Raw genomic sequence first — 13,161 nt, 5'->3', positions numbered from 1 at the left:
TCCCGGTGCGTCCCGCCTCCGCACTGTGGCTTTAAGCCGGTCCCACCGCTGCACCCCTCCCTCATCCAGCTCTCGCTTGGCTGCTCCTCACCGCCTCTTCTGCTCCTCCTCCTCCCGCTCCTCCTCCTCCCGCTCCTCCTCCTCCCGCTCCTCCTCCTCCCGCTCCTCCTCCTTTCGCTCCTCCGCGCCGCCGCCAGCAGTGCTGCGCGCTCAGCTGCTCTCAGCTCCCGGGACCCGCAGCCATGGCCGACATCAAGACTGGCATCTTCGCCAAGAACGTCCAGAAGCGACTCAACCGCGCACAGGAAAAGGTCAGCAGAGGGCGGCGGGAGGCCAGGGCAGGTGTTGTGAGGTGGGGGCGAACTGGGGGTCACTGGCTGCGGCTGTGCGGGGCCAGATCCTCCGGATGCGGCGCGTTACGGAGCCGGGCTGGGGCCAGGCGACGCGGACACTCGACCCGGCAGCGGGAGCATCAGGGACCCACAGACCCTGGTCCCAGAGGCACCAGGTTGTGCCCGGCCTCCGGAGCCCGCCCGGGGTCGCCGCTTCCCTTCTTTCTTGGGCCCGGCGCCGGTGACCAGCTGTCGCAGGTGCTGTGGCTCTCTGCACCCGGGAAGAGCACATCTCCCAGAGCTTTGCATCTCCCCGAGCTTTGTATCTCTCCAGGAGCTTGCATCTCCCACAGCTAGCATCTCCTGGCGCTGGCTTCCAGCTCGCCCGCAGGCAGCTAGCTGGGACGCGGGCCGCAGATGGGGCGGGAGATTGCGGCAGCCTTCGGTCCTCTGGGGGGATTTCGTGGCTACTTGAGTGCGGTAGAAACGAACGACCTAGCAGAGAAGCTCCCCGCAAAATCTCTGGACCAATAAGACTGGATCGCAAACAACTAGCACCTTTGTACAGTGCTCTCCTGGGAACCCTGGAGTTCAAAACAGAACACACTTTCCCCCTTTTCATGTATATTTGTATTCTTTTTGATGCCAATGTCCTTCCCTGGAAGGTCAAAAATAAATATGACCTGAACCCAAACAGTTCTTCTCAGAATATTTCTGCACAAAAGGGATGTTTTATTGCATTAAAATATGTATATATATTATATGGGTTGGGATCCGTGTTGTTTTGCAAACCCCCTTAGTGAATTGGCCATGGTAATTTATTTCTCCCTCCAGGATATACATACACAAGTGAAACCCAGGTACATAGCAAGCAAGTGCAGCCCCCATCAGTTGCGGGGAGGGGGGTATGGGATGGATACTGGGCTTGCCTGGCTTTCCTGCTGACTGTTGTATCTGACAGCTCCAAGGTCTTCATTGGTGTCCTGAGCAAAGGACATTTTTTTTTTTTTTTTTTTTAAATTGTAGCTTGAGCATTGTACTTGAAAATGAATACTGGCTAACAAACCTCATGATTGGGATCAAGTTGAACTGTATTCTCTTTCATGTGGTAGTGTTTTCTGTTCCTGGGATATAGGGTGTTTGGCATTTTCCTGGGAGTCAGATATGTGGTGTTACTCATTAGGACAGTGGATTTCTCTCTTCAGACCCACGCTCAGGCTGCTCCCCAGTTCTAGCCTTCCCCAAGGAGCTGAGCAGAAGGGGCACTGATCCCTTTGCCAGCACAGGCAGAGAGGCTTGGTGGCTGCTGCTAGTCCCTCCCTCTCTGCACACATGCACACTCTCAATGCAGTAAGAGGATTGTATTTCTTTTAATATCTACCCTAGCTCATCCTGAACTCAGGGATCCTCTCCTCCTGCTGCTCCCTCAGCGGCTGAATTAGCAAGACTTCCTGTCCCTTTCTAGTCCCTGGTTTCATGTTCAGAAAACAGCCACAGATTTATCTGCAGGTTTTGAGATTTGGGCCAGATTTCTTCACCAATTTTCAATACTTCATTTCATCTACTTGTAGTTATCTCTCCCACCCCAAGTAATTACTTGCATCTTTGGTTTGAAGCTTTTCACTGAATCCACTTTCCATCTGTGAAGGAATTTAGTGATATGGTTTGCCTTTTCACATATTAAATTATTTCTTAATCTAGGTCACCAGCTGTTAATATGCCCAAAAATAAATGAAAAGAAAGTGTAATCTCTCTTACAGAGCATTCACGCCTGTATGAATTTTTGAAAACTCACTTTTTCCCTTTTTGTCATGATGAAGCTTGTGTGTATTAGGTTGCAGTTGTGGATTGTGTTCATTCTCTTGTGAGAGTGAGGGTTTAACAAACCTCTTGTGAGGCCCGAAGTATCCATTTTCTTTTCTGGGGATGGTTATTGATGAAATGTGCCTGTTGCATCTAGGATGGGAAGGTTAAGACACCAAGAGGCTGTCTGCCCTGGGTAAATTCATGCCCATTTGGTCCTGAATAACACTGGGACATGGTTAGCACAAAGGGAAAAGAGCAACCCAGCAAAGCTGAGATGGAAGTTGCTAGAGAATGGACAGTACAGTGTGATAATGTTGGAGCTTCATGAGACATCTCCCCTCTTTTTGCTTTTCCAGACTCTTCTCCAATGAACTCTTCGTTTCAGTAACCATATGACACATATGTTCTTGAGACCTTGTGCTCCTTAGTTTTATAGGCAGATTTTCCTAAAAAGTCTATTTCTTTGACTTTCATATCCACCTAATAGTTTGCATACATCCAAACACACTACTGAAATTATCTGTAGAGGTGACTTATAGCTTTTTGTGAATTTAAAATGCATTTTTTTTCCTTATCAGAAGTCAAAAAAGGCTCATTGGAGAAAGAATGGAATATGCATATAACCAGAAGAAATCACTCCCAAAAGAATCTCTTAATTCTACCTCCCAGAGACTTCACTATCATTTAATGTGTATCCCAGTAGATCTTCCATGTGTGTATATAAATATTAATACAACTAAAACATACATATACTATATGGTTTGATAACCGTTTACTTCATTTAATAATCATGAATAGTCTTCTATAAATTTACATCTTTTACTTCAACATTATAAGTGACTGAATAGTATTGGAATGTATGGATTTTAATGAAAACCCTATATTTTTTGGATATCAATTTCCTAATGTTTCTGTATGTAAATGTAAGTCAGTTAGCAAACTAAGGAGAAGTTCTGTACACACCCATAATTTTCTCCTATTTAATTTCTAGAAGGAGAATTTTTGAGTCAAAGTTATGTTTATTTTTATTACAGCTTGATTGCCTTCCAGAAAGGTTGTACGAATTTCCATTCTCATCAGTAGTCCATGAGACACTTGCCAACTCTGGATAATAAAATTTAAAATAACTGTTTAAGTTTGTCATTGGAAAAAAAAAAGAGTTCCTCATTCATTTCATTTAATATTTGGAAATTGAAACTTATTTTGCATTCCTATGTTTTTAATTCATGAATCGTGTATTAATATTTTGCCCCTATCAGCATCTCCATCTTGTTATTTGTAAGAGCAAAAAAAAAATATATATGAATCCTAAAGGTTTCAAACACATTTTCTTACTTTCCTATTTTTCTAATGATTTTTTTTCCTAAAGAGAATGGTTATGCTTTATGTATATCTGCTTAAATGTATTGATTGTTTTTGTATGGTTCCTTGTTTGGTAGTTGAATAAAGTCAGGATCCTGCCACTTGGAAATGTCAACCCAACCTGGCTTAGAGAAAAATGGAATTTAATTGTGAATAATAAGATTAGCTAATAACTTATATTAGGTTCTTGTACATATAAATTTAAGTATGTTTTTAATGTATTAATATATATCTGAAGTAAACTGTGTACCTATCCTTACAAATAAATAAATACATGCATATATATGTGCTTATTATATATATTAACTCATTCTTTGAGGTATATACTATTACTACTCACATTTTATAGATAAGGGAGAGGTTAGTGACGTGCTCTATGTCACAGTCAATAGATACCAAAGCTGGGGTTTGGACTTAAGCCGTTCAGTGCTTCCCCATACCACCATAGTGCCTCTTGTAAGTATGAAAAGGGCATGTTTAGATAAAGTTCTGGCCTGTGTGAAATCATGGACACAGATATCAGGGCTCAATTGCCTTCTCCCTAACTCCTCTCTGTGCTGTGCATTCACTCAGCCCCAGTTTTGGTCAAGTTCTCCCTTGATGGCAAGATGGTTGCTAGCTGCTCCAGGCAAGAACATTCTTTCCGTCTTCATTTCTACAGAACTCTTTGGTATAACTCTTATTGGCCCAAACTGAACCTGTGCCTATTCCTGGAAGAAAAAAAGTCTCTAAGATCAAGGGCAAGGGCCAGCACCATGAATGAATTGGGCCTGAGTCACAAGCCACTGCTAATATGGTATAGACAGATCCCCTGAACTCATAGAGGAAGAGGAAGGAAAATCAGTACAGAAGGAGGAGAGGATGCTTGGCTGGCAAAATAAAAAATGCCACTGAGGCATCTCTAAAAGGCTTTCTCCATATCATGTTTATTTAAACAATCACATATTAATAGCTTATAATTTATTATTTGCTAAAGAATTTCTCATCAAATTGATATATATGCAGTTTTAAAAATCAAATATTAGTAAAAGACTTCTTATGTAAAACAGTAGCCCATTGTCCTTCCCTCTCAACCTCCAGTTTTGCTTCCCACACACAGCTCTTACTAACCACAAGATTTCTTATATAACTTTATTGAACTAGCAATGCTTTAATGTTTGATGAAGATAGCAAAGATTGAGTTCTCTTTTATCTATTTCCCCTTCCCATCATACATAATTACAAGCATTGATTGCTAAAGATTACATTTTTTTTAAGTTTGAAGTATAATTTTTGTTGAATAAAGTGTACAAATCTTGTGTTCAGCTGGTGAATTTCCATGTATATAGAAATCTGCATAGGTACCACCCAGATTGACGTACAAAACATTTCTGTCATTCCAGATACCCATCAGTCCTCTTGCCTGTCCTATTCTTTGTCTTTTTATGTTTAAACATTTTAATTCCTTGCTGATATTCCCCTAGTAAGCACATTTTCCTGTACTTACTGGTGATTTTGATATCTTCTTTAGCAAAGGGTCTGTTGAAGTATTTGCTTATGTTTTTCATTTGCCTTTTGTGTTGATTTGTAGAGGTTCTCTGTATAATCAAGATGTGAGTCCTCACCAGATGTTCTGTATTTTCTCCCAGGCAGTGACTAATTTTTTTTTTTTTTTTTTACTTTCTTAGTGGTACCTACTGAATAATGGCAGTTTTAAATTTATGAAGTCCTACCTAAAAATTAAGTTCATGCCACTTTTTTAAAATCAAATTTTTATGGCAGGGTGTTGCTATGCTGCTCAGGCTGGTCTTGAACTTGTGGGCTCAAGTAATCTTCCTGCCAGCCTTCTGAGTAGCTGGGACAACAGGCATGAGCCATCCTGACTGGGGCCCAGCTTTTTGTTTTCCCTGAAGTTAATAATTGCCTTGTTTGTAAAATTTACTTATTTTTCTATGGATTATTTAGAATTTTTCTTTTTCCTTCATCAGATCTGTCAGATATCAATCAGCATTATTATTCAAGGATCCAAATATCAGAAAATATAATTTTTCTGGTTTCTCACGTTGGTGACATCCCTTTTTGGAGGCTCTGCCCATTTATTGTAGTCTGGGATGATTTTTTTTTTTTTTTTTTTTACTAAATCTAAATAGCTGCCATCTTGGTTTTTCCCTTGCCTGGGTTGGGGTTGAGGAAGGGACCTGAAGTCTCGACTGATCTATATTCAAACAATACCCAGTTGTCAGTATTGTGCTTCATTTCACCCATAATACTTGAAGGAGCCCGGTCTTAAGCCTCTCTGTGTGTATGAGTGCAGTGAGATTCAGATGCTTTTCATTGGTTGTTCCTGTACAAGTTCATTTTTAATTTTAATTTTATTTTTTAAATTATATATATATAGTAAAGGTATTGGTATTGTATTCATCTACAAATTTGTAGATGAACACATATATTTGTAGATGAATATATATATATATATATATATATATATATATATATATATATATATATATATATATTGTAGATGAACACAATACCAATACCTTTATTTATTTTTATGAGGTGCTGATGGAACCCAGTGCCTCACACATGCTAAGCAAGTACTCTACAACTGAGTCAAACCCTAGCCCCTTTATTTTATTGTTTGTATTTTCCTCTCTTCTACTGATTTGTTTCTATTTCTCTATTTTATTTTGTGTTTCTGTAAAATGTATTGAACTTTTATCCACCAACCCTGCTTCTCCTATTCTTGTCCTTGTACGTTCAAACATTTTTAAAATTTTCTTTTTTCTGTCATTTTAGTTAGGCTTTGGGAGGAGATTGAAATAAGCACATACAATTAGTTGTCCTGTTTAACCAGAAGCCTTTTTATTTAAATATTTGATCCTTCTGGATTCATTTTTCTACCATCTTCCTCTATTTGTGAAAAACTAGTGACACTTATTTGGTCTTAACTCTCTTTGACCTTGATGCAATATTTAAATCAGCGAAGCACTACATTTAACATTTTTAAACATGATTTGAGTGAGCAGGATAACTTAGATATGTTATAATACCAACCTCTTTAGTATTATTATTTTTTTTACAGTAAGGATGTTAGACTATTTAAATTTTAAGGACCTGTCCAGTTTGATATGCTGGGTGCCATTTGTCCAAAATGATTATTACATAATCATCTTAGTTACCATTTTTTCCATGCAATACATCTTCCCAGTTAAATCATAATTGCTTGAAGACAGAACCAAATGCATCGTGAGTCCTGTGTACTCAGTGATGATTTAGTGATTTGATTTTCTATGTTCTTGCTTCTTTACTTCCTACTCCTGCAAACACATAGTATTGAAGAATCCTTCCACATTATTCTTTCTCTGACTTTTGTGAAGTTATGATGAGGGTTTTACTGTGTGGAACTGTCATTTTTGTAAGTGAATCAAATATTGTCAAAATCATGTTGTTTAACTCCATATTGATCTGGTAAGATAGCAAGAAAAATAATGTCTCCTTCTGCATGCTTACTTATGTGACATTATAGTTTTTTGGGAAATGTTGCTTTGTTGATGCCCATGTTTGGGTTTATTCTCAAAGAGAAACATGTGGATGGTGCATGTGTGTGCGTGCACACATGCATGTATGTATGTTTGTATGTAAATACAATAGGAGGAAGATGACCCTCTTCTGCCTAGAAGATTTCTCTGTGAACCTGTCTGTAGAAGAGTAGCTTATATGACTTCATTTACATCTGAGGGCACTTTGGAGACTGAACCCTTTTAAGATCTTCTGAAGACATTTTTTTTTGTAGTCTACTTTTCATTTCATAAAACGTATACTTTCTTCTGAGGTCTGAATGTGTTTCCCAAAGCATAACGGAAACTTAATCCCTTTGCAACAGTGTTGGGAGGTGGAGCCTAATAGGAGGTGTTTATGTTCTCAGGGCTCTACCCTCATAAATGTATCAATGCTGATTATAAAAAGGCTTGAGGTTGCCAGTTCTTTTGCTTTCTCTTGTCTTTCCATCTTCTGCCATAGAATGATGTAGCATAAAGGCTATGGTCCACCTTGATGGAGGACTCCCCAGACTCCAGAATTGTAAGAAGTAAATCTCTGTTCTTTATAAATTACCCATATGCAGGTATTTTATTGTAGCTGCACAAATTGGACTAAGATACCATCTTTTTAATAATTTTCTCTGTTTTTAGAGACTCAAAATTAAAAGTAATTGTTAGGAAGACATTCATGTCAGGGTAAGGTTTTCTTCTTCCGTTGTTCCTTCACATAACTGGACATATACCAATGCATCCTTCTTTCTCTGGACTGAGTACACTAGGGAATCAGCACTATAGGAACTCAGCTTTTAATATTAGCAAAAAACTCTATTTTCCTTTATATGACATATTTGATATGTCATATATGTGTGTAGGTTCCATGTCACATTTTAAAAATAAACTTTTCTATGGACCAATACAACTAATTACAAAAGCTGATATTCTCATATAAGCAATATGGCCCACTTGGGGTATAAAATTAGGTCCCATTTTTAAATATTCAAATTAAATGATTTCTCCAACTCATCCTGTTACTATAAGAATCTTGTACTCCTTCCTAGGGTCCCCATCTCTTGTGATAAGTCCAGAAATACAGGGAATTTTTCCTCTTTGCAGTAGTCAGTGGTTTTTACTCTAGCCTCATGAATTTCAGTTCTACAAAGGAATCCAGGACTTAGGTATCATTCTTATCCTCAGATGATCACTGCAGTGAACAGAGACAAAGAGCCCTTAATGGTGGATCTGAGGGTGCTGGCAGGGTCAGGCGCCTTTCTCACCGGGGTCATACCTACTCCAGTATGCCTGAGCTCCAAATGTGTGAATTCTATCAGTGACTGGTCTTATTTTCCACTTCACTTGTACATATACACGTATAGCTTCTCCTTCCCATGAGATTTGCCCATAGTCCCAGGGTTCCTTCATTAGACAATATTTAAAATCAGCATACACACTGTGCCTGGAGTTATCTATTCCATTTCATTCCATTCCATTTTATTTTCCCACTTTTAAGAAAATTCTTTTGGGGATATACAAAATTGATTTTAAGACTTTGATTTGAAAACACTACCTTAGAGGACCTATGATATGTTTTCTTATAACTTGACTTTGTTTGGGCTACTTCAGTCCATCAAAGGGTGTGGGTGAGTGTGTGTATGTGTGTGTGTGTCTGCATATATTTACCATTACATGTATGTTAAATTTTAAACAAAATTTTAAAATTTTAAAGGTGTGACACAACTTGGGAGGGAATGAGAAGGGAAAGAATGCTTTTAAAATGACATATTGTTCTTACATTTTATAGTCTGGAAACTTGCATCTTTCTGTTTAAACACAATTTCATTTTATTTTTTTTTAGCCTTTTACAGTAGGAGCTATCTGAGTAGAACTCCTGAGGAAATATGTGGGCTGATGGGCTTCTGTGAAAGATATGAAAGGTGCAAAGAGTCCTTGAGTTACAGATAGAATATCTAGACGTTCTCAATAATGGCTAGCATACATAATGAAAATGCTATCATTACAGAGTTCAAGGGACTTACCCATTAAGGATATAACAAGGCTCTATACAGCATCATGTGCTATTAACGTGATATATGGTTATTATTTCCTAAGATTACAACCATGAGTGACTTTCAGCACGGGAATGCTGAGATGCCATTCTTATTGATTCAAATTCTAAATTTAAGTATTCTGTTTGGTTACAATTGTACTTCCTTAACACATTGAGCAGATCCTTTATTTGGAGTGACGTATAAAGCTATGGATAGGGTCTTAGTTTTAAACTAGTTGTTATGTCATGGTCATATTATTGATTTTGATTATTCTGAAGCTATTTAGAGCAGATGTACAAAACAGTAAACAACTATTTTGGTATTTTCATCTTACTCTGATTCAGTTATTTGATTGAAAGCTTAGTTCATGACTGGGAAGAACTTGAACATATAGTAATTGTACATATTAATAAGCATATATATGTTTTTCCCCTGTCTTAAAGTGCTTATAATGATTTAGTAACATATTCATGGACCCAGGCATAAATGGACTTTTGTCATGGCACCTAAACCTTGTTGAATAAGAGATGATAAATTTATATACTCTTAATCGTTAACTATTCTATTGTTAAGTCTGTGCAATAGAATGAATTCATTCATTTAGAGACATTTATTGAGAATCTGATTTGTGAAATGCACGTGCTAGATCCAGATATACCTAATTTTATTGCACTTCACAGGTACTGTGATTTTTACAAATTGAAGGTTTGTGGTAACCCTGTATTAAGCAATCACCACCATTTTTTCCCCAATAACTCAGATGATTATTAGCATTTTTTATCAACAAAGCATTTTTAAATGAAGTCACTCATGTACATTGAATTTTTATATACAATGCTATTATACACTTAGTTGAGTAAAGCATAGTGTAAACACAATTATTCTATTCACTAGAAAACAAAAAATTCATGTCACTAGCTTTATTGTGATATTCATATTATTGTGGAGGCCTGGAGCCAAACCTATACTGTCTCCAAACTATGCATATTATCATTAAATAGCAGTCAACAAAGCTGTCCTAGTTGCACATAGAGACCTGAAAGAGTTGGTAGAGTGATAAATATTTGCACACACTAGAAACCACATAGTTATTCATTAAAAATCATAATTTAAAATTATGATTACAGTTTGGGATGTAATCAGGGAATTGACCTAGAATGAGAGGATTAGATAGCCTTCCTTGAAGAAGGAAGAATTTTTTTCCCTCCACATTTTTATTGGTGTATTATATTTGTACATAGTGGTAGGATTTGTTGTTGCATATTAGTATATTCACATAACAATATAATTTCACCAATATCTCTCCCATCCTCTCCTCCCTCCTCTCTCCTTTTCTTATTCTACTGATCTCCCTTTGCTTTTTATATGATCACCTCTCCACCTTTCTTTTCCATTTTCCCCCTCTATCTTCTGCATGTGAGAGAAAACATACCACTGACCTTGACCTTCTAAGTTTGGCTTATTTTGCTTAACATAAAGGTCTCAAATTTCATCCATTTTCCTGAAAATGACTAATTTCATATTTTTTAGCAGCTGAATAAAACTCCTTTGTATATATATACTCCATTTAAAAAAATCTATTCATCCATTGATGGACACTTAGCCTGTTCTTATAGTTGGGTTACTATGAATTGTGCAGCTATAACCATGGATATGCATGTATTTCTATAGTATGATGCCTTTAATTCGTTAGGAAAAATACTGATGAGTGGTATAGCTAGGTCATACGATGGTTCCTTGCTTAGTCTTTTGAGGAGTTTCCATACTGATTTCCATAGTGGTTGTACTAATTTACCATTCCACAAACAGTATAAAATTGTTCCCTTTTCTCCACATCCACTCCAGCATTTATTATTACCCTAATGGCTGCCATTCTGACTGGTGTGAGATGATATTTCAGTATAGTTTTGATTTGCATTTTCCTAATTGTTAGTAATATTGAACAAGTTTTCTTTATTTGTTGGCCATTTGTATTTCTTCTTTTGAGAAGTGTCTGTGTAGTTCATTTGCCCATTTATAAAATTGGGTTATTTGATTTTTTGGTGTAAAGTTTTCTGAGCTCTTTAAATATTCCAGATATTAATTCTCTCTCAGAGAGGTAGCTAGCAAAGATTTTATCTCATTCTGTAGGTTCTGTATTAACATTCTTAATTATTTCCTTTGCTGTGCAGAAGTTTTAAAATTTGATGCCATACCATTTATTAGCTTTTGGTATTATTTCCTGAGTTTTAGGGGTCCTATTGAGAAAGTCATTGCCTATGCCTATATACTGAACTGCTAACCCTACATTTTAAGAAGGTAGATTTTAAACTAAGATCCTAAGGATGAACTGAAGCCATCAGACACGTAGGGTAAGGATGGGGTAAATAGGGGAGTCAGAAAGCCCTCCATACCTTGACTCTTTGCTCATATTCATTGAGCATAAACAAGAACTATAGTGTAGAATACAGAATGGACTGTAAATATCAGCCTAATAAGTAATATCTTCTACCTATCAGATATTTAATAGGCAAAGGGAACCCTAATCAGTATAATTTCACTGTAGTAGCAATCTCTCTTTAGTGTGATCCAATTTTACCCTCACATGCCAAAGAGTCTTTCTGGGGCATAGATACCCCTTGATATAGAGCCAGGACACTAGTTCAGAAATGACTCACCCTCTGAATTGCTAGTCATACAAAGACTGCTTTGTACAATAGCAGTAAAGTACAACCCAGCATGCTTTCAAGGATTTGTTGAGAGTAGGGTCTCTTATTTTAACCATCAGAAGGCCAAAACTAAAGTGAAATACTTATCAAGTCATTTAATGTCATAGTTCTAGAAAGGTTATTCTGCCTTCAAAAGGTTTGATTGCATTTGGATTGTATGTGGATTCCTCACATTTAATTAACTGTCTATATTTATACATGAATATATGATATGTATCTCTCTAGGTTTGTTCCCTTGTTAGATACCAACTTGTATTTTCCTCTTATAGAATTTAATTATAATTTTTAATGAATAGCTATGTAGTTTCTAGTGGTACAAAGATGTAAAGATATATATTTCTATGAACCCTTGCTGGCAGAGAATGTATACACACACATACAATTAATGGGTATGTACTTAATATAAGGGGTATATTAAGGCTGGTGCCAACCTGATTTACTATGAGAATTTCATTGATTATTTTGTAGGCAGTGGTCTTGGATTTAGGAATAATTAGCTTGCTTAGAGGACATTTTTTCCCAGTTTTTATTTGTTTAATGTTTTTATTGGTGCATTATAATTATGCATGTGGGATTCATTGTGACATATTCATATATTCACATAAAATAATTTGATTGATTTCGTTCCCCAATACCTTCCCTTTCACTCCCCTCCTCCCACCCCTGATCCCCTTTCTCTATTCTACTGGTAGTTAGGAGGGAATCTTAAATTTGGGAAGAGATTCTTTGTAGCAGACAGTTTTCTCTGCTACCTAATAGTGGTTGCAAACTCTTAAATAGTGTAAATGGTCTAAGCCTTGGAAGGATCTTCCAATTCATGGTAGCACAACGTAGGAGATTGGAACCTTTCACCATCTATGATTTCTTAGTATTTGAGACATCTGTACACAAAAACCTGCCTCTTTAACATAAAGATTTCTATAGCACAATGTCTACTTCTTGCCTGTTCAGCTTTTTCTCTGTTCAGTGGGTTCTTCTCTAAACACCTCTAGGAAAATGATTTCTGAACTTTTCTTTCTACCCCTTCATAAATTGCTTCTGTCTGTGGGGACTACTATCATTCTTGAATTACAGGTTAGGACATATGCCCTTCAATATCGGGCTCCCCTGGGGATCTACATTGGCTCATAGTCACTCCTGTTAGGCATAGAGAAGGAATCTAGAAAGCAAGTTCTTCTAGGGCAGTGTGATCAGAAACACTTGGGAAGGGGACAAATTATAAGTGCAGATTCTTGAGCCGAGTTGAGTTACTGATTTAGCAAATGATAATCTCTTTAGTGAAAGATTTGATCATCTACATTTTAAAGTTCTTTAGGTGGTTCTAACATACACTGAAGTTTGCAAGGGATACTTCTTGAGAGAAGGGGACTTTAGCTGAGATTTTGTG

At 37.3% G+C, this 13,161-nt stretch overlaps 1 protein-coding gene across 8 annotated transcripts in view; it reads left to right on the top strand.

The window, feature by feature from the left end:
- The first annotated feature begins 242 nt into the window (after positions 1 to 242).
- Positions 243 to 13,161, top strand: part of Amph (amphiphysin) — a 211,739-nt gene continuing 198,820 nt past the window's right edge. For all 8 annotated transcript variants that reach the window (XM_076864063.2, XM_076864067.2, XM_076864057.2 and 5 more), the window contains exon 1: positions 243 to 311. In XM_076864063.2, coding sequence (XP_076720178.1) covers positions 243 to 311 — 69 coding nt within the window. The remainder of the gene's footprint in view (positions 312 to 13,161) is intronic.

The sequence above is a fragment of the Callospermophilus lateralis genome, chromosome 1, assembly GCF_048772815.1.
Source record: "Callospermophilus lateralis isolate mCalLat2 chromosome 1, mCalLat2.hap1, whole genome shotgun sequence".
Lineage (NCBI taxonomy): Eukaryota > Metazoa > Chordata > Mammalia > Rodentia > Sciuridae > Callospermophilus > Callospermophilus lateralis.
This window is presented reverse-complemented; position numbering and strand designations above follow the sequence as displayed.